This window comes from Strix aluco, chromosome 4 (genome assembly GCF_031877795.1).
Source record: "Strix aluco isolate bStrAlu1 chromosome 4, bStrAlu1.hap1, whole genome shotgun sequence".
Taxonomy (NCBI): Eukaryota; Metazoa; Chordata; class Aves; order Strigiformes; family Strigidae; genus Strix; species Strix aluco.
In genome coordinates this window covers 47811118-47833267 of record NC_133934.1, presented here as the reverse complement: position 1 = coordinate 47833267, position 22150 = coordinate 47811118, and the positions used below count along the sequence as shown (strand labels likewise).

Sequence of the window (22150 nt, the reverse complement as noted above, 5' to 3'; positions counted from 1 at the left end):
GGATGTTTTTACATTAAATGAACAAGGTTTAGCCTATGAATGCACAAATAAAGAAATGCACATATAAAGAAGTATCAATTTTAGTTTTGAAACATCAATACTAGACCCAAGAGATTTTCAATAACCCAGTGCCAATCTAGAGCCACATTATTAATTTCATGTAGTTTTAGGCCTTTTTTGAATTATACCAATTTAGATAATCTGTCTCAAATTTTTTATTCTTACTGATAAGTTTTTACATCTGTAGCTGCCAAAAGAAGTATAAATTGGGATTTCTTGCAATATGAGGAGTGAGAAAGAAGAAAAATATATTCAAAAAAGCATTTGAATACTCTAAGATATTTTAGGTTATAAAGAAGCACGTCATGTCTATAAAGAAGATTGAGTAGTATAAAATTCTCCCAGCTACTTCAGAAACAGTTCTTAAAAACAGAAGAAAGTACCATTAGCAAATTGAACCAAACATTAAAATGGCTGCTAGTGAAATATTGAACATGGTTTTCTAATATATCAAATACGCAGTAAAGTGAGGGAAAGATATCTGATCTGGTTTCTTTCAGAATTCTGAGCGATGACCAGATGAGCGAAACAAGTAATTTCAATTCCATTAACCTGCACATGTCCAAATGATACATAGACAGTAAAATAATTTCCTTATTATCCTTCAAGCTATAGGTGGCAAGAAACAACTGCAAGGAAGACACAACCGCTAAAAGAACAATTATTCCCCTAGTCCTGGCTTTTCAGGTAATTGACTCTGTAAAACCAATCTTTGCTGGGCTATATTGTCTCTAAAGCAGTGGAGTCACAGACAAAACCACAAATTGTGGAATCCATTGTAATCTTTAAATAGCATTCCTGCTAATTTGGGAAGAAAGTTGCATTAATGAAGATATGTTAAAAAAACCAATCAAAACAAAAAAGTATTAGAACTGTTTTAATGCATACCTGAGTTACTGTGAGAAAGCAGAAGTTTCAACGTTATGAATGCAACACTTTGTGGAATAATTACCTGGGTGAACCACAGTCCTCCTCTCATGTGGCAATGCAATTACATGCCAGGAACTTCTGCAATTCCACTTCTTTTTCCTTTTGTATACCCCTGGGTCCATCTATGTGGTATTATTCCAAACAGCCTCATACCAAATAAAGTTGTATTCAATATTGCATTTTGTGTTCCATATTCAGAATTCAAAGTGCCTTGTAAAAAGAAGGTACCATCACCTACATCCAACAGGGTAAATTAAGAAAGGGAGAGTGACTTGCTCAGCATTACATTTGGCATCAGTGGCAGTGCCAGGATTATAATGCTGATTTCTAGTCTGACAGGTTCCCAACTTGAAGGAAGGGGAGGATGAGATGATATTATTATGTTAAACCTGGAAGCATAGTCTTTGCTTATAATAACACAGAATCTGTAGTTCCAAATAGCAGTCTCAACTTCTCTGTTTTCTTGTAATGCATGAAATCCTTAGTGATCTGGTCTGAAAAAAAGGAGATTTCCCATGTAAACTGAAAGGGAAGTTCATTACTATGTAATCTATTTATCTGTCAGTTCATTAAAGGCATTTCAGGAATATCACAAGATACAAAATATGCACACATTTTAGTTCAGAATATGCCTCTATCATCAAAGAAAATTCAATTTTAAAATCACTTGAAGCTCATAATAATCTAACTGCAACCTTGGCAGAGAGTACATTAAGCAAAGATCAGTATTAATTTGGAAAATTCTTCCTTTTTCATGCTAGTAAGAAAAGATTACCATTAAAAGGAGCTATTTTAAACAAGTATTCATACTGGTAGTCTTCCATCTTTTGTGCACATACAATTGTGAAGGAGGTATACAGGTGGAGCATGATGTAAACAGTGTGATCTGCTGTGCACAATCTATATGTTTAGGTATTTACATGCATTCCTGCTTAAAGAGTGCACTGTGCAGACACATCCATAGAAGACCATGTGGGCAACTTAGCAGCTGACAGACTGTTTGATGGGACACCATCCACTTCTTAAAAATAGAAGAATATAAGATGATTTGGATATCTGCACATTAGGGAAAATGTCAATATAAAGGGACAGTAAAAGCATGGAGCTAAGAGGTCTCCAGCCCAGGTCTCCCAGGCTGAAGGAGCACATTGTAATAACACTAAAATTTCACTTTGCTTCAGTGGTGTCATGCACCAGAGGTGATGAGGTGCACGGGTCAGGCAGCACCTCCCAGCACACAGCCCTTCCCTCTGCGGCTGCCCAGTGTGCTCTGCCGCCTATCCAGCAGTAAAGAGGATCTGTCTGTGTTTGCTGTTGGGTGAATGAAGCCATATTCATACGGCTAATACAACTGAACTGACAGTCAACATACTTGCAAATGGTCTTAAGTTCTCTTTTAGTGTCCTGTGAAAAGACAAAGGTCTTAGGCAAAAAACCTCAATGCATATGTCATAAAGTTTGCTAACTTTGGTGAAAGGCTGAATATTCCACAATAAATAAAAAAAATAATTTTAAAGATCTCTTGCAGAATGAACACATCACATTATTTTCCTGTTCTTCCCACATGAACCAATTTATTTCACCAAAGGAAAGCTCAGGAAAATGTACTTAACAGTATGTAGCTCCAGTAAACAACTTTGCTGGAGCTCCAATAAAAAGAAGTAGTTTAAAAGAGCACAAAATTAAACATAATGCCTCCGCTTACCAAAAATACTACACCCACAGTAAAAATGAGATCAAGCACAATAGGCTAAGGGAACACCAAGGAACTTAGCAAAGAGAAGACTAAACTTTCAAAGTAAAGATATTCTTGATTGCACAGTGGGAGATTGCCAAGAGATGTACCCAAGCTAGCTTTTTAAAAAAAATTAATTTCCCGCTTGCTAGACTTGAGGCTCAAAGTACTCATGTCACATAAATGGCCACTGCAGCAGCTCACTCCAGGTGCAGATGTTTAGGATTTGCTGAATTAAATAGTAAGAGACTGGAGCTGAAGAAGACATGCTACAAGAATTAGGAAATAGCCAATACATTGAAACTTTTTTTTTTTTTTGTTTAAAGCTAAATATTAGCCAGCTCAAGTCACAGTAAACTTATATCACAGGTCTGATTCTAAGTTTTTATGCATATTGTATGTTTTAAGCAAATGCTCAGCCTCTTGAAGTCTTCCTCAGTCATGTGCAACCACAATCAGCTCTTGTCATTACACTCTTGAATGGCTTTTCAGAAAAGAGCAGACAGCCTTTCTAAATCCCTGCACCACCTTGCAATGTTTTCCTCTATGCTTTGCAGATAATAAGCAAAACACAACACGAAACAGTTGGAGTATTTGGTTCATTCAATTTAAACACAATGCATGTCTCCTTTTAATCTATTAAATGCACATTCCACAGTCAGCTTAAATCTGCTACAAAAGCTGTTCATTTTTTTCCTTGCTGCAGTTCAGGTACCCATTATACAGCTTTTCAAGCCAAAGAAACAATATGTTGGCCTGTCCTCCAAGAATTACACCTTACCCTCTCCAAAGTAAATCTGCTCGCACAGGACAGATTATTTCTGCTCAGAGGCTGTGAAAGCTTTATGCCTATAGACGTCATGAACCCTCTCTTCCTTCTCCTCCATAACAGTATCTATGATAAGACCCATGGATCACAGAATGTTGCTATAACTATAGAAAAGTTCACTTTTTAATTTACTAGGTCAAAATTCAGGTTCAGCAAACAAAAATCAAACAATAAATATTGTCTGTAATCCCACTATATAATCCCAGAGTCAGAAGCTTGTGTAACATGACAAAATTAAATATTTTCAAGTATCCAGGTGGTAGTAACTCCCACTACTGCATTTCTTTAAGATGGAAGTAACCATCTACTGCTTCACAGATGGGCTGTCCCTTCCAGGCTGTAGCCTTCCTCTCCACACTCTTTCTCCACAGTCCCAACTCACTGACTGATGTCTCTGAGCTACAAACTTTCCCATTCAACTCCAAAAGCACTTGGCTTCCTGATCTCTGAATATTTCCCCCCTACAAGAAGCACACCACAGCTTAGTCCCACCAAAGCCCCACTTCATTTCACTGTCTCAATAGTTCAGTCCCTCCGCATCCAAGCTTGCAGTTGCCAACAGCAGGTAGTGGTTGACAGGCACTCTCTGCATTGCCTGCTCTTCCTCCTGCACTCTCTTTACGCTGCCTTTAAAAACAATCAGGTTTTGGCAACTGACCAAGTTACCAATGGACAAATGAATATCCCTCAACTGAGGTATATGGGACCCTGGATGCACCTGTAGTTAGTACTGATGCAAAATGAAATGCACTAGCTTGAGCCACCATTACAGCTGAGGCTTACTACTAGTAGCTGCAGCCCAGACCACTGATACACTCTTTCTGATGGCAGGATGGCAAAGACAGTAAAACATACAATGAGAAGAAGAAAAGGCCAAGATAATATTCTGATAAAACCTACTTCTTTTATGACCTGACAAAGTAATGACGACTTTGAATGTGAATGAATGAAGTGTGGGAGCTGAGTTTCCTTCTACAGCCTGAGAGAAGCCATACCACGCAACGCATGCAAAAAAACATCGCACAAGACAGCACATTTGGCACCCAGGTGTGAAGGCATGGCAGATCTCTCACAGTACAGCATATCCTCTGCCAAGATCCTCTCTGTCCCTGAGGGCATACCCTCACAAAGGCAGTCAAGAGTGCTCCTGCTTTAGTAGCCTTTGTGTAGACTTTTATGTAGGTGGAGGTGAGCTCCCTTCAGCCTGCCTGAGTCAAGGTGCCCATTAACAAGTAGGTCTCTGCCACCCTTGTTTTTAGCATCTTACACTGCCAGGAAGACTCAGAGCAGTGTAAAACTCAACTCATCCACCTGCAACTGAGAGGCGCACCCGTGCCCTTCAGAGCTCATCAAACAACGAACACCATCCGTTCCCAAACATGGTTATCTTCCTTTGCATCACCACCCTTAGTCTTGTGTTTAGTTTCTTCAGTCTTCCTGCACCTGGGTCCCTTTTCAAAGATATGTTCCTACCCTCATTTTCCTTTTGCTCAAAGGGGAGATTTTCAAAGGCCGTAATAAAGTGAGACCCTGCAGCCCACTGGCTCCCAAGAGGTGCTAGGTGCTTACCTTAAATTTGTGTCCATAAAAAGAGTTCCTCTGCCTCCTTCATTTTTCATCTGTAGAGATCCCGAGCTTATTTATTTGCACAGACTAACTGCTCTTCTCTGCTTACTAGTCCTACTGCTTAACTACGCTAACACTGATCTGAAACATCCAAAAAGACTGCATGCTTCCACTTTCTGGGGTCCATTAGCACAGCTTGAAGGCAAGGAGAAAATACATAGGCTCAGGTGGTCTAGATTCACTGCTTGTATTGCAGAAGAACATGTACAAAAAGAATATATGAAAGTGAATAAAGCTACATATTAGATTATAGGATACTTATTTTAATCTTCTTATATTTTCCTATGAGAGGGAAGGAAATTTAAGTTTTAAGAGACAAAATAATCCTAGCTGAGGAATGGGAATCCTCTTTCTGCCAATTGGGAATGATTTCTCTAGCCGTTTTCCTGAAACTTAAAAATAAATCTATGCCTGGCCTCTTCTCCTGAGTTTAAATAAGAGTGCTTTCATGACCTCACTGCTTAAAACTGTCCCACAGGTCACAGAGATTTTTCACTGCAGCCATTGCTCAGAGCAACCTTCAAGGAGACTACGAGAGCAGCCAAAATTCTAAAATCCATTAAGACTGCTTAAAATAGTTGAAAACTAAGCTACCATATTTAAGGCAACAATTTTACCCCACCACACAAAGTGGTTTAACATGATTGAGTGTGGTTAGTATAGCAGCGATATGTTAATGCAGGTACTTTGTAGAGTAAATTATTTATATAGAGGATCTTGTTCACTGCTTTCACACTGGAAAGAATGCTGCTCTTACTGATTTAAATGCCACCCTGGAGCATGGGTAAGGGAAACTGCAGCACTGCTTAAATAAATACTCTACTTGTCATTTCGCATTCCCATGGGGCACAAAGAATTTGTAAGTATCAGGGTAGTTTAACTAGCTCTTCATTCCTTCTTTTCCAGGAAGAGACTAGGATGATATCATTTGCCTTTACATATTCTCTCAAACAGAATAACCAGGACAAGTCAGTCTTTGAAGAAGTGGATGCTTTCCACAGTTGACTCCCAGGGGTACTGGTCCCCAACACTGCATCCTGTGGGTATTTACATACTGGACTATGTGTGAGCTGGTGATTATCATCGTCCTGTGTGGCACCGTTCCTGGCATTGCTGCCTCTGGGCAACATGCCATAAAGTTGCTCTGATGTCATTTCCTGAATGACTAGCAACTCCTGATCTCTATTTGCACTTATGAGGTAGGTACCTTTTGTCACGGCAAAGTACCGTTACCAAGTCTGAGAGAAAAATGGCTATGTTCTTATGCACTATGTAAAGCTAAACTAAAACACAGAAGGACTATTAGGTAAGCTATTTGGTAACAGTTCAAGGGCTATCACTTATACAAGAAACTTGATCTTACTTGAAAAATAAAGGTGTGATTTCACACAGGATATTGGCCTAGATATAGGCCTTTTCCGATCTCATAACATATGACTATTTCACATTCTTATCTTCAGTTTTTAATTTGAAAGTAATAATTAACAAAGCAGATATGAACCCTTAGAAGCCTATTCTGGGAGAAACTGAAGTAAAAGAACTTGTCATCTATCAGATTGTAAACATTACGAGGCAGTTTGATGCCTAGGTATATCCTTTACGGTGTGAGGAAATACATGACTCTCTGCTTATTAATTCTTAATTCTATGATGATTTGAATATCTCTGTGTTAAGATGTAGATTTAATGTTGGTGGACATTGTATGTGTGCTAAACACAGAATGGCTGAGGTTGGAAGGGACCTCTGGAAATCATCTGGACCAACCCCTCTGATCAAGCTGGGCCACCTACAGTCAGTTGCCCAGGGCCATGTCCAGATGGTTTTTGAATATCTCCAAGGAGGGAGATTCCACAATCTTTCTGGGCAAACCAAACTCTGCCAGTGCTCAGTCACCCTCACAGTAAGAAAATGTTTCCTGATGTTCAGAGGGAAAGTCCTGCTTTTCAGCTCATGCCCATTGCCTCTGGTCCTGTCACTGGGCATCACTGAAAAGAGCCTGGCTCCGTCCTCTTTGCACCCTCCTTTCAGGTGTTTATAAACATTGATGAGATCCCCCCAAGCCCTCTCTTCTCTAGGCTGAACAGTCCCAGCTCTCTCAGCCTTTTCTCATATGAGAGATTCTCCAGTCCCTTAATCAACTTAGTGGACTTTTGCTGCACTCTCTCCGGTATGTCCATGTCTCTATTGTACTGAGGAGCTCAGAAGTAGACACAGCACTTCAGGTGTGACCTCAGCATTGCTGAGTAGAGAGAAGGGTTCACCTCCTTCGACATGCTGGCAACACTCCTCCTAATGCAGCCCAGGACATTACTGGCCGCCTTTGCCACAGGCACACATTGCTGGCTCATGTTCAACTTGGTGGCCAGCAGGACCCCCAGGTCATTTATTTCAAAGCTGCTTTCCAGCTGGGTGGCCCCAGCATGTACTGGTGCCTAGGGCTGTTCCTCCACAGATGGAGGACTTTGCACTTCACCTTGTTGAAGTTCATGAGGTTCCTGTCAGCCCATTCCTTCAGCCTGTTCAGGTTTCTCTGTATGGCAGTGCAACCCTCTGATGTATCAGCCACTCTTCCCATTTTTGTGTCATCTGCAAACTTGCTGAGGGTGCACTCACTCTGCCCCAACAGCCAGATCATTAATGAAGATATTGAACAGGATTGGGCCCACTGTTGACCCTAGGGGTACACAGCTAATTACTGGCATCCAACTAGTTTGTTCCACTGACCACCCCTGGGCCTGACCATTCACCCAGTTTTCAATCCATCTCACTGCCAGCTCATCCAGCTCACACTTCATCAGCTTCTCTAATGTAGCTGTCTAGCTTAGTTTCACAAACTGCATGGGATAAATCCTTATTTTTACAAGTAGAAAAAGAGCTATATTAGTTTGGCATTAATGTGCCACACTGCTAAACTACTAGAAGTGTAAAATTGCCAAGGTAACTGAAAGGAAATCCTCACAGACCACATTTCCATTGTGGTTTAGGCCATAATTTTGTCTCTTTTATTTGAGGTGTTAACGACTCATCTCTGTTTAGAGATGGCTATGCTTTAAAGTTCTTGAATTATTGTTACCAATAGTAAAAGCTTCAGTTCCAAAAAAAATGCTAAAATTTTAATTTATCTGAAACTGATGAAGAAAAAGTATGAAAAATGTATGAAAAAAGGTTGCCCAACCTGAGCAGTGTCTTAGGGGTAATTACATGTATAGGAGGAAAGCATATATAGCACATTGACAGTGCTTTGTTACAGCAAGTAAATAGTCTGTATGACACTACTGCTTTTATTGAACACTTCATAATGCATGCAAGAAACGTGTTGCTTTTCTTGTGTAAATCTATTCTTCATTATCCCCCTGCCCTTCTGGTAGTGAAACAGCTAATCTGCCCCTTTTGAACACATTAAGCTCAGGTGTGGCAAAGGAAACCAAGCTTGTGACACGATAACCATCTCTCTGTTAGGCAGGGCCTGTGCTGAATTTCAGCTCTCTCTGATCACATCATACAGAAGACACATTCATTTATTTAAAGGGGTTGTGTTTTACAGCTGCTGCTGAGGATGTTATGGCCTGTAATTCAAACTCTGGCTAAAGGAGTCCCAAACTACTGATTTGTGGAATTTGGAAAGCGTAGTGTATTTGTACGCTTTCACTGACCATTGCCATGAATAGAGACAAAAACACTGAACTAGATGAACATCTGGTCTAAAGCAACACAGACCTTTCACTTCTTTTCTTATTCACAGACTCCTAATTCTTCATAATCCATAACCAGTTTTCTAAGTGGAAGCCAGCATGTGGCCAAGGACCACATGCAGATCATATCTCTCAGCAACATGTACAGAATGCTCCCCAAAGAGCCAGATACCATAAAGCAGTCAAGAAAGGATGCCCTCTCACCCTACCCCCACAACCAAGAGGTGATTGTTCCTGCCTGTATCAAAAATTTGTGTTTAAACTCTGAGATTTCAGTACAAAACATAACATGGAATGAGACTGTTGTTATGGTTTACTGAATGAATCAGAGCTCTAGTTACATAAGCCTCTGGCTGAAAAAGCTTTCTCATAGCTCAGATATACATTGCCTTTCAACACTCTATCTTCAACATGAGACATGAAAAGTAACTAAGTGGGTCACATGTAAACAAACTTATTTTTGAGGCTTTGCATGTAGGGCATATCCTTTCTGGAGAACAGTGGTGGAATTTTGTTCATTTGAATTCCATACACCCTTCAGTGATATCAAGCCTGCTATGACTTCACAATTATGTGAAGCCCCCCAAAAAGCCAATTTCTGCATAGCGCCTCATTTGTATAAGTATGCCAGAAGTCAGCTTAGGCACGCATGCATAAAGATGCTATTTGGTAGATAGGTCACCTACTTTTCCTCACTGAAGAGTCTATTCACAAATAAGAGATGTCACCCTGAAGGCAGAAAGAATTGGAGGGGGACCCAGCATTTTAACACCTGAGGAGATAGAGAGCTATGAGTTTATTTTACTGTTTTTGAGGGAAATTACTCAATTTATGACAAAAGCATACAGAATAAAAAGCAATTAGTCAGGGTGAAAAGCAGCCCCTCTTCTGAAATTGTGGAAAAACTTGAAAAGAGTGAAATGAAAGCTTAAACATCATTTTCTTCTCATCACTCTGTAAATGAAGCCTTTTAAACAAAGTGGTGCAGTTAATTTTATTATCTTTTGATTCACAAAGTTGCTAACTGTACTGATCACTGTGTGATGCTGTTCTTTAAAAAAGAACCCTAAACATCATGGCCTTCACTGGCCTTCTGTTTTAAATGAGTTTCATGTAGGTCTCTCTGAGAGGCAGAGACAACTGAAGCAGGACAAAGTGAGACAGATAAACAAGTTTTCTTACCAACCTTGTTAACTTTTTGGGATTCTGCACAGTGAATGAAAAACAAGTTCACTAAGAGAGAAGTGGTTTGTCACTTACTCCGAACAGAAGAGACACCAGAACCAAGCTGGCTTGCATCTGTCTTCAGTGCTGCAGAATCTGAGGAAGGCAGCATGGGCTTGAGTCAAACTGGCACTTCTGTCTTTACTTCACTAGGGAAAATAAAAACTTGCCAACTCAGCTGTATGGAAAACCATTCCAGACTGCAGAACTTCTTGAGATTCTTCTTTGAGAAATTTGTTCAGAAAACAGGCCTGTAAACGGGGTATTCCCATTGATTAACCTCATGCATCTAACAGAGCTGCCTCAACCAGGAGGGCCAGACTTCGACTCTACACTCGATGAAGACAAACGAGCTCAATGAAGACTGACACAGAGCATGATTCAGAGCAGGAATCTAGCTTACGTGCTCTGAATCACACTTTCAAAAAAGCTGTCATCTTTCTCCCTTGACTGAGCTGTAAACCTGTTTTTCTTTCAACAACCTAGGGGAGTTTCAGTAAGGCAACAGGCAAACTGTCTTCTCTGAAACACTTTGTCCAATTTATGCTGAAAAAAGTAGCCCTATTTTTACTCTGTGATTTTGGCAGACAAACAAAAACACTATCCCTGGGTTTAAAAGGGGCTGAAAGGACTTTGAAAGGCAAGTTGTCTGATAAAGCATCCCAATGCAAAAAATAATATGAAAAGCAAACTTACTGAAAGTATTTTAAATATCATATCGCAAGCAGCATCAGAAAAGTAAGTTGGTCTACTTAGCTTCAGAGCTTGGTTTGAATGAGAATCTTGCAATCATGATTTTATGAGAGAGCTTTTAACAGTAGCACTACTACCATGTCTTCAGAAGTCAAAGAGAAAGTAAATGTTTCCAATTTTTATTTCCAGAGTTTGGTGCAATCAAAGTGAGACTATTTAAGCAGCTAGTATCTGAATTGCAGATTTATAAGGGTTTCAACACAGTTCTCTGTTAGAAAGGACATCGGGTAACAGCTTACATTAGCTGATGCAGTAGCTACTAAATAAGGTAGCTTTGTGCTTCTGTCTGTCTTTCCCTTCCACACACACTGTTGTATCGTCCACAAATTTTTTCTCCTCTTCTGATGAAAAGGAGCTGTGAGCCTGTGCAACCGGGCAGACAAAGAGCAAGGAAACTTAAAAGAGTTTAAGAGCCAACAGATCTGCAGTTAACGCCCTTGGTGACTAAAGTTTTGGTGCTGCTCCACATCACTCCCATGCTGGCCATGGCTGACAGGAGGGTTCCAGGAATGTGAATATCTACAGAATCCATAAAAACAAGGCTCACCATCAGTCGGCAGCTCCCCACCTATTCCTCTGGGGGAAATAATTACTTTTAGCCAAAGCCATTTATTTGGAATATGATAAAACCTACAAAATACAGCCTACACTACTTGGACTTTGTGTGTTTACAGGAGCTACTTTATTCCACTCAGCTGTTTCCACAGCTTAGGCCCATTGGAAACAGTCATTTCACTCTTTATTCCCAAACACTGATGCTTACATTAGTGCAGTTCAGCAACTCACGGCTTAAAATAGACAGCAACAATTTAAAAAAAACTCCACAAAGATGCAAGATCAAACTTACAACTTCTATTCCACATAGAAACCCACAGGCTTTCTACCCACTGGTGTCAATCTTTTTCTACACATACGGCATCCTTGGCATTCAGCTGCGATGACATGTAACTGTGAAAGGCACCGTTGTTTGCTTGTTAGTAATTCATGATTAATATCTTCGTTAGTTTTTACCATGCTTTTTGCTCAGAAAAAACAGAACATAAATAATATTAATGAAACAAAACCCTGAGAGGAACGTTTCCTGGATACTGTGTGTAACTGTAGGTATAACAAGCCTTGGCTCACCTCGAGGCTGCAAGAAGTTAATGCTTCTCAAACACCTGACTGAAAAATTTCACCTTTGGGTAAGAAAATCTTCTGAGGGAGAAATTAAAACCTCTCAGTGGAGGAATTTTAAGTAAATTAGGAGAGGTAAAGTTAGGCAATTGTTTCTCTAAGTATAGTGTGAAATAATTCCTTTATGCTAAAACTGTACCTACCATAATTGCTACATTTATTACATGTAGTTCTAAAGTTTTAAATCAAGTATATTTTTCAAAGTTTAAGACCAAATCCTGGCAATGTTCAAGGCATCCTAATTAAACCCAGAGCCATGCGTCTCCCTGTTTCATCCCTTCTGCCGGCTGGCACCGTCCCCGCACTGCCTGCTGAGGACAGCCTTGCACCTGGGGCTGACAAAACCTCCCAAGGGAGGAAGGTGTCAGGGAGCTACAGGCCTCACGGTGGGGGAGCTGTCAGCAAATTAGGAGCTGTCAGCAAATTAGGAGACTATGGTCGTTAGCACCGTTTCTCTCTTGTCCTTTTCTGCTATATTTGCCCCCAGCAGCCCTGGCCTGGACCAGCCCACCCATGTCCCCTCACCCTTCTTTGCCTTGTCCCGCATATTTTACCTCACCTTACCCTTTCCCACCAACAGGAAGTCACCAACATGATTTATTGTTGTGACAGCAGCTCCCCTGAGCTGTCACAAGGACATCTTCAAAACATTTTAATGCTCTTCTGGATGCAAAGAGCACAGAAAACTGCAGGAGACCAAGCCTACCGCACACAGGCAGGACGCAGTATGGGTGTGTCCCGCCAGATCACCAGCAGTAGTTGCCCGCTGCCGGGGGCAGCTGCTCTACCCAGGAGGACGGAGGAGGTAGCACAAAGCAGAACTGCACTCTTCATTGCTTCGCTCGGTTGGTATCTTTCCCAAATCCTGCCCTTTAAAACAACTGAGCCTGTCCATACTCTTTAAGCTAGGGAAGAGGTGGAGTGCTAAATCCCCTGAATATCTGAGGGCAAGTGGAAAAACAAAGTCCAGGCAGTGGTAGTGAGAAGACACAGCTTCAGCATGGAGCTGAGGAGGAGGGAAAGAGGTTATGATGCTCGGCAAGAGGATGGCAAACAGAAGGGATGGTGATTTTGGATCAGATGAAAAAGAGCACTGTGAAGGGGGGATGTAAAGAGCAAAGGGATAAGGACTTCAGCTGCAGGTTTATAGCAAGCAATTGGGAACGAAACTGGTGCAAGAAATTGGGAAGGAAGAAAACGAGCCAAAGCCGGGGGGGAAATAGAAGAAATACTTGTGACCTTTGGAAAACATTACGCTACATACCCTGTATGGTTCCAGAAACTCCCCATTCCTCTGCTGCCACCAAATACCTAGCCCAAAATGCATGTCGTGCCTTCTTCCACTATCAAGTCCACAGAGAGGATGAGACCTCCTGCATCTCCTACAGCAGAAATTTCTGTAACCAAATTACATTTTAAAATTCTTCTGCTAAAGTATGATGCCAGAGGCTATGATTTCTCAACTCTTTTATCTCGACTTGCTTTTCAAAAGCTCTTTAAATCACAAAAAAAGGACAATATTAATGCAGAAAAATCCTCAACATCCCTGCAAAACACTTTTTATTCTGATCAAAGACTGAAAATTCAGTAAACCAGGTTTCTTGTGTGACCATAATTCTGCATTCTGATATAGGGTTAATATTCAGACTGGATAATTATATGTCACATTTACACCAGACATTTTTCTGTTTGGTAGGAGGTGAAGGGTGGGGCAAAACAGACCAGCTAAGACAGAATCAGAAGCCACCTGAGAATGTGCCAGAACTGATATCAGAAAGTCATGCCAACTTAGAAAAACCTCCACATTTTCATCAGAACTCATTTTCACAATGGAAAAAATAACAGAAGATGTTATTTCAATTTGATATCTTCTCATCCACACAATTTTGAACATTTTGAATGTTTATACAAAGAGCATTCCTTCTTTCCCCTTTTTCTTCTTGTGGATTTACAGTAAAGCAGAATTAATAAGGCAAGCGGAAGTCCTGGTAACAGAAGACATTTGTTTTCATAACTGACTTTCAAAATGGTAAGTGGAAGATCACCCTCTTTAACTTCTCCTGTTATTGTATATTGAACAGATACAAGTATGCAACCACACAAAAACATTTTTTCTCCCCAAATTAGCATTATTACTTTATTTGGTGATTCATTACAATCTGCAAATCCAATAGTCAAAAAAATAAACTAGGCATAATGCTAAAGCATTTTACAAGCAAAATACTTTACTGTTTCTTTTTCAATTTGCATAGGGTGGGATAAGTGTATTGGTTAAAGAATACAACCTACAGAAGAACAAAACCATAGTTCATCAAACTGTACCGAAGGGTGTTATGATCCTGTGAGTGAACAGTACTTAAACAGCTATAACCGTCAATGGAAAACCATACACTTGAACATTAATAAGGCTGCCTCCCCATGACTATGATGCATCATCAAGGCTGCAAGCCACTGGGCTTCTTTTCTTATGTTGTAGATCATCCTACTTTAAAGAAATTAAAGAGTTAAACAAGCCAGAATGCATCTACCTATGTTCATTTCTTTTCTACCTGAACAAAGGCCAGTATGAAGAGAGGGAATTTTTAAAGTCCACTTCTGAAACTACTTATAATAATGTCTGTCTCTCATATTTTCTGTCATGGAGCTAGCAAACTTAGAGCTTCATGCACACATCTCTGTTTATTATTACTGTGCATCCAGGTAAAAAACTTTTTTTTTTTTTCACTGTGTAGCAACAAACTGCAAAGAGATCAGGCTCCTTTCCCATTGTAACTACATCTCTGTTCCTCCAACTGTATAAATCTGGCTTTGAAGCCTCACAAAACTAAAAAATAGTTGATCTAGGCTGTAATAAAAAAAAGAATATTAAATACCTTTGGTAAAAATAGATATATTTAAACAAGTTTAGAAAAGCAAATAGTTATATTGTCAAAAGGAGAGTATAAAAATGTACACGATAAAAAAAATAACAAACAAACAAAAAATCATCAGCCATAATAGTAAGAATAAAGGCGCTGTTCTTTTCAATGTTTGCTTCCTTAGCTCACGATATTGTCCAGTCTTCTTTCTAAAAGGCAGGAGCTGTACTAGAGCATATGGAAAAATCCAGTCCTTCCTACCAGCATTGGACAAATTAAGTTTAATTCAGAACAAGACAGTCTGTTTTAAACCAAGTTTATACAACAGAGAATGCTTCGATTTAGAGTACATAGGAGTAGTTGAACACAGAAAGAAAGATTTCAGGTGTTTTCAACCAGAGGCCAGATGTACTGGAGCTGTAGAAATGAGACAGCCAGCAGGATCAAGTCTCCATGATGTGAGCCTTCTAACTTTATTTTTACTCCTACATTATAAATCCATGTATTGTCAAGAAAATTGTGGGGGACAAAAACAATACATCTATTTTAAATCCCTCATTGATGCCTTTCTCCCATCCTTTCACTGGGCCTCCAAACAGAGCTGTCACACAACATATAATCCCAGTTTGGCTTCTCCTCTTTTTAGAGATCACTGTAAATCTTGAAGATGGAAGATCCCCAAAGCAAACAACTGAGATTACAGAAGGAGATAATGCACAAGCCCCATAATAGAATCAGCCATTGATTGAATGTGCTTTGAAAGAAAACAGCACAATTAAATCATGTTTATCCTTCAGTATTCCCTTTGCACACACAGTCACACTCCTCGTGGTGTTCCAAGGGTACATCTGTCAATGATTTATGCAATCCTCGGACGCCAATCCTTGGCTTCAGCTGAAGAACCTAAAGGAGAAGCAGCCAAGCATCAAGAAAACAGCAAGTGCTTCATCACACACCTAGACTATGAGATAGATTGCACTGGAAACACACTGGATGACAGGAAGCATATTAAAAGAAATAGGCTTTCCTCAGCTGAATTTCTTCATTTATTCTACCCACTAATCATTATTTTTGCTTTTACCTCAAGCCCTTTACAAAATTGATTAAAACATGTTGAACAAATACTTGCTTTTATCAAAGAAGAGAGTCTTGCAGTTTCATATTTCTACTTAATTTTATTTAAGGGCTAATATTATAGTTAACCCAATGGAATTCTTAGATAATTCTATATTAAATAATTTAGCTATAGATTTGTAACAATGGAAATGGACAGATATCTGTTCCTTCATAAAGTTCACATCTACCACTAGAGAAAGCTGAACAAGGAGGTGTGGTTGTGATGTGTCTGAACTGCACCAGTAAACAAATACCTCAGGAATGACTTAATAGTTCCACAGAAAAGTACTTTAATAAGGAAGATATTACTTTTTTTATGTAACACCTCATTAAAATGATAAAAAAAATTTACAAGTCCAATATATAAAATTTTAAAATATTAATATTGGTAATATTTTAAAATTGGTAATTAATACTGGTAATTAATAATAGTAAAAATAAATTCCTTAATTGGCTTTCAGTATTTCTAAACATGCAAATGTAAAAAAAGCGCGTACCTCATGGTATTTTTTGGTGACTTTTGTTGGTACACATTGGCACTCATTGCAACTCTGGTGACAACAGGCACAGTTTCCACCACAACGTTTCACCAGGAGACACAATGGCCAGAAGATGGTGTCAGTTCGCTTCAGCTCCTCCCTCAGTGACACTGAGAAATTGCGAGGAGTACAACTGTACAGCCGCACCTCCTCCTTTAGGAGGTTGAGATCGACCACTGCAAAAAGACAAACAAACTGGTGCTTTTCTGATTTGTAATCCAACTTAATTGGTGGTAAATCAACTTCAGCAGTGCAGAACCTTTGAGGAAAGTTCATTTTTGCACAGGGGGTACAGGTTCAGCACACAAGTATAACACTACAGTTACATGAATACCATGAAATCTAAATGAAATGATCGTTGCACAGGAATATTCACCAATTATTTTATAACTCTGGCAGAGTTGGTTCAAAGTAAACAAAGCAAGCTTTGGCTACTATGTTCCCATTAATGTTTTATCAAATCAACCCTAATGTAGTTCCCTTTGTTCATGCTCATCCTCTGAGCTCTAGTATTGTTGCTATTCTACATTAATTTTGGATTGGAGAAAAGCACACAACAATTAAGGATCCTGCAAACCTCCAAACACATTTTCACTCATTTGCATAAAGCATTCAATCTTCTCTCCAAATGTACCACCATTAAGGAACAGAAGTAATGTGTAATTCACAGGGGTATTCTATCTGATAAAAAAAAAAAAAGAAAACCCTATGATAATATGGCTACCGAGACAACTGAAATAGAGGTCTCAAACAGTTAAACCAACTGTTTTTGAGCTAAATCAAGAAGAAACTAGGGAAAAAAAACCCACAGTGCATTGATGTTACTTGCCAATTATTTTATAGTTATTGCTAGCAGTTTGGAAATAAAAAGATATAAAATAAAGCTAAAATACGTCCTTGATCTGAATCACCCTCTAGAGAAATACTGCTTTTCCCCCCTCTACTGACTATGTAAAGAGCCTCTAGAGCTCACCAAGGAGAACTTCAGCCTATCAAGGCAAGATAAGACCTCTGAATTCTATTTAAACATGTAAGAAATAAAGAGAACTTAGAAGTTGCATTTCTCTAGTAGAAATGCTCACTAGTACTGTCCCAGGAGATCTTTGGGCAGCAATTTCATTCCGTGTTTCTTCAAACACTTCTTTTGCAGACCATACCCATATACTGGCATCCATAAGTAAGGGGTTTTGCTGTGAAAGGTCAGTTAAACACACTGAAGCTTTTTCTCTGCACTTACAGTGAATGCCAAGCTGGGGCACTTCATTCCATCACTATCAGGTTAACATAGGCTCCTAAATAAACAATCTGATTTTTAAAAGCAAGGAGTGTGTAATAACTCCAATAAAGTTAATGATAGGACGCCAGCCTGCCTCCCACACTGCAAGAGCATTCCTTGGAGAAAGCTGAGAAGGGAACAGAGGGAAAGAGAGACAAAACTTCCGGGGGAGAGATTCACTGTGAGAAATTAGAAATGATTTAAGCTCTTCTGATCAGCTAATAGCTCTAGGCTGAGTCATTTAGAGGGTGGACATGTCTACCTCCATTAATCAAGGACTGCGGATAGGAACGGAGTACTTCTTTCTCCTGTTATGTTTTCAAACATATAAGTAGTGAACTGACTGAATAAGGATAAAATGCCTAAAGCACAATGAGAGAAATGCTAGTCCTGCTAATACTTTCTACTGGTATATTTCTACAGAGACTGATGTGCTTGGTACAGTGAATATCACGATAAGCCTATGCGTCCTAACACGATTGCTGCTCAGCCCTTCACCATGAGAAACTGAAAAGGGAATCTGGGCACTGATGCCTCTTCCAGCAAGCTCACCGGCCAGTGGGAGAGAGATGCCTGTACGGTGCTGTGCTTCTCCATTACCTCCTGCCTACTGGCAGCAGCAGAGGAATGCATCCATTTCCCAGTACTAGCCGTAGTTATAACATTGAGAAAAGGGCAATGCACTAAAATGAGCAGCAAGTGTATTATGCATTTTGTCACAAAATTGGAATGAATTTGACCTGAACCCCTCAGACCTGCAGACCCAAATTTTAGAAAGGTTCTGTGGAAGAACACGCAATCAGGTCTTATCATGTATTTTTAGTGTGCCTTACTGGTACAACAGGCTTCAGGAGAGATGAAAAAATGTCATGTTTGGTTTCCATGCTTTACAATGTACTAAGGCATATTGCTATTATACCTCACAATGAACCCTTGCCCTACCTTATGTAATTCAATTTCATTAAAAGGTCTGTGGCAAATTTATCTAGTGCTTATATAATCACTTCTTTGAAGTGTGTGAATGAAGCTGTTATTTTTTCAAAGAATATCTGTCTGTCCAAAATTTATTTTAACACACTGTGGGCACGAAGCTAGATGAGAGAATGTATATATTCCCTTAAAAGTGTTTACTTAACCACAATAAAAGGTTATGTGGATTTCCCAAGTGCACTGAGTTACAGTACCTGTTATAATGTGAACATTTAAACACTCCTTCAACTTGGCTTCCACTCATGTATCATGTTTGACACAACAGTCAAAGGTCTTTTGTCTAGCACTAGCTCAGGAGGAATGGAAGACTCTGCAGTAGCACATGAATGGGAAACACTAAAATAAAAATAAGGGGAAAAGGAAGAAAAGGGAGAAAAAATGTAGATGCAGGCAGGTCTACAGTAAAGGCTATTTCAAAAGTGTGCCTTCACTGGCACATACAACTGAAGTAATCCATGTTCACACCAGCCTGAAAGTAACTGCTCTGCAATTGGCAGTGCAACTGTCTGGCATCTTCTGGGGGCATGTATCAAGTACCACAGGGAACCCTCTTTCTCAAACATTTTTTAGCTGAATGCTGCTCTCAAAGTCAATGAAACAAATTAAATGATGGTTGGGGTACTTGTGTGTGGGCACAGATAGTCACAGGATGGTTTTCATTCCTAAGAACCTTGGAGATGTTCCTAGAAGTGTAAGTTTACTGACAACAGGACAGGGCTATTACAAAACCCCAAATGAGAAGTAAAAAAAAAAAAAAAAAAAAAAAAAAGTCACATAACCATATGAGAAAAGCATCTATTAAGGACTATGGTTGGATTGTGACTCTTTTCTTCTTAAGCAGACTTCAGAATATGGTCTAATGATTATGCACAGATTTCTGTGGGAAGCAATGGGATTTTTTTGCACAGCAAAACATATTTTTAAGGATGTTTAATATTATAAAAGAATTTAGGACTATATGTAGACATCAAAGCCTCTGAACTTGGTGTTTCTTCTTTCCTGGCTAGAAGGTTTTGGAAGCATTTTATCCAGAGAAAACATCAGACACAGAAGTTCTGTGGAATTTAGGTTGTCTAAATATAGGCTTTTTCATATGAATTATTAAGTAGGAGTAGAGGACAATACTTTTCTCTACATAAAATAACATACACTTTTAATTACATTTTCATTTTATCTAGATGTAAACTGATGTTTGTCTATGAAAGCAGGACATTTAGCTTTTACACTGAAATATTGCAAAAAACCCCCTGATCTAATAATAGAATCAAAGAGTTTGAAAAAAACAAACATTTTAGGGCATGCACTTCTCCCAAACATTTGTTAAAAAGGTTTTTAAATACAGCAAACATTCTACTAGAAGGAATAAGATTTAAAAGGAAGAAAAAAAGAAAAAGAAAAAAAAAAAAAAGGTTTGCTCTCTTTATCTATTGAGCAGACCTAAAAGTTGATACTATGTCAGCTCAAGTGGACATATTTTCCACCTCAGGCTATTACATTACACACTCAGTAATGCAGTCTGAGGGTGGTCTCTTAAAGATAAATGTGGCAATGCTGTGATATGTTTATTCAGTGAAAAAATCTATTTCAGCATCTAATTAGAAGTCTTTAAAAGATTTACTCTGATAGTTTCTTTCTAAGATATGTCTTGCAGGGAGTTCCTTTTGTCTACATAGATGTTATCCAACACCTGCATTTTAGTTTATGTAAGGTTTCACAAATTACATTTTGTTTTTCTCCCACTTACTGTATGCTTATGGCATACATTTGGAAAATACTGAATCTCTTTAATTAGGAAAGTGTTAAATGACTATCTGAAAGGCATGGTCCATTGCTGAAAGCTTTTAAAAAGATTTCCTCCTCTTTGACTCTTGATTTAGTTGCTGTGTGCATAGTTGTAGCAATACAGATAGGGTAGAAGGGTTGATTTTTAGGCTATCAAAAACTTAAATTTGAGTTATGAAAGGCTTTACTTCCTCCCTTTTCTTGCTGATCAGATGATAGACTAGTTTACATCTGTCAACAGAAGAGTCTATTCAGTTATGCTCATATATTTTCATTTTCATGCTGTATGGTGGGCAAGGAAGAAGGTATTGCCTGAATGCTATCCATCCACATGAAATCCATAAACATGAAATAGTGGGTGGCATCTGGATGATATGCAGTAGAAAATTCATGAATGTCAAATGTAGATGGAACAAAATGACTTGCTGAACAAGAAATAGCTCCACAAGTCTTGAAATACATCATCTACTTTACATCTGATTAAGTTGACAACTGCATGATCAGACTGGACATGGACAGAGGAATTTCATGAGGTATCATGGAAGAGAAATATTTAGTTAATCGCTCTCAATTCATATGGTGTAGAGACTGGAGCAATTCTAATGAAATAAACCAACTGTTCACATGATACACTAAGTGTAAGAAATTACCTACCCCAAACAAAAAATAAAGTTTTTGCCCTCCATAGAAAAAGAAACCCACAAAGTTAGATTATGTCACCCATCCAAGATGCCCTGCTACTTTGTGGAAATAAAGATCTCCCAGGTTCCCTAGAGAAAACTATCAGCTTCTATTTTTTTTTTCCTTTTGTAACTTTATCCTGCTAAATTCCTTTAAGTTTTGAGTTTAGTTTGTTGTCATTTTTCAACAATGTAATGGTGAGAATAGCTAACAACAGTGATCTCTGCTGTATTTCTAACATATTCCTTTCTTGGAACCAAAATTCAAGGTGAAGAATGCTCTTAATTACTGTTTCTTTGTTAAGAAAACATACCCGTAGAAAGCTGCTAGGCCAGACAGAAGAGTAATTTACCTCTTGATTTTCTCCCATGAATATATGCCTTTCCAAGAAGTTGCCACGTTGGCCTGTACAAATCTTCCAAATCCAGTTGCCACCGATCTGGTTCAAGGTACCGGATAAGTTCTTCCACAGTACTAAATCCAGCAACGGCATTGTTTAATACATCTAATGGTAAAGCTGATGGGGGTAGCAATGATGGGCTGGGTGCTTCTGTGTGGTGCTGCAATCAAAGCCAAGAGAAGAGTACCAGTCAGAGGGTTAATGGATCTGCTTTGATGAAGTGCTCTACTTTATGAAGTTACATAGCTGGGAAAGTTTATAAGTGGCTAGCTTGTTTCCAATGTACAGTTTACCTAATAAGACAAATGACAAGAGTCAAAAAGTACCTAATTATTCTTCAGCGATAATTGTAAACAAACTTCCACTAGACAGAGTTTTCCCACTTCTTACGTTTCTGGCCTTGAAGATAGCATGCCACTATACCTGTCTTTGAAGAAGTTCACTGAGTGAGGGACAAGATTTTAGAAATGGAACGAGTGACTT

The 22150-nt window shown here is 39.1% G+C and overlaps 1 protein-coding gene across 1 annotated transcript in view; it reads right to left on the bottom strand.

The window, feature by feature from the left end:
• Positions 1-14133: 14133 nt before the first annotated feature.
• Positions 14134-22150, bottom strand: part of PDGFC (platelet derived growth factor C) — a 135267-nt gene continuing 127250 nt past the window's right edge. Inside the window, exons 4-6 of the mRNA XM_074821413.1 lie at positions 21620-21827; positions 16497-16714; positions 14134-15786 (exon numbers count right to left, since the gene is read on the bottom strand). Coding sequence (XP_074677514.1) covers positions 15670-15786; positions 16497-16714; positions 21620-21827 — 543 coding nt within the window. The 3' untranslated portion in view covers positions 14134-15669. The remainder of the gene's footprint in view (positions 15787-16496; positions 16715-21619; positions 21828-22150) is intronic.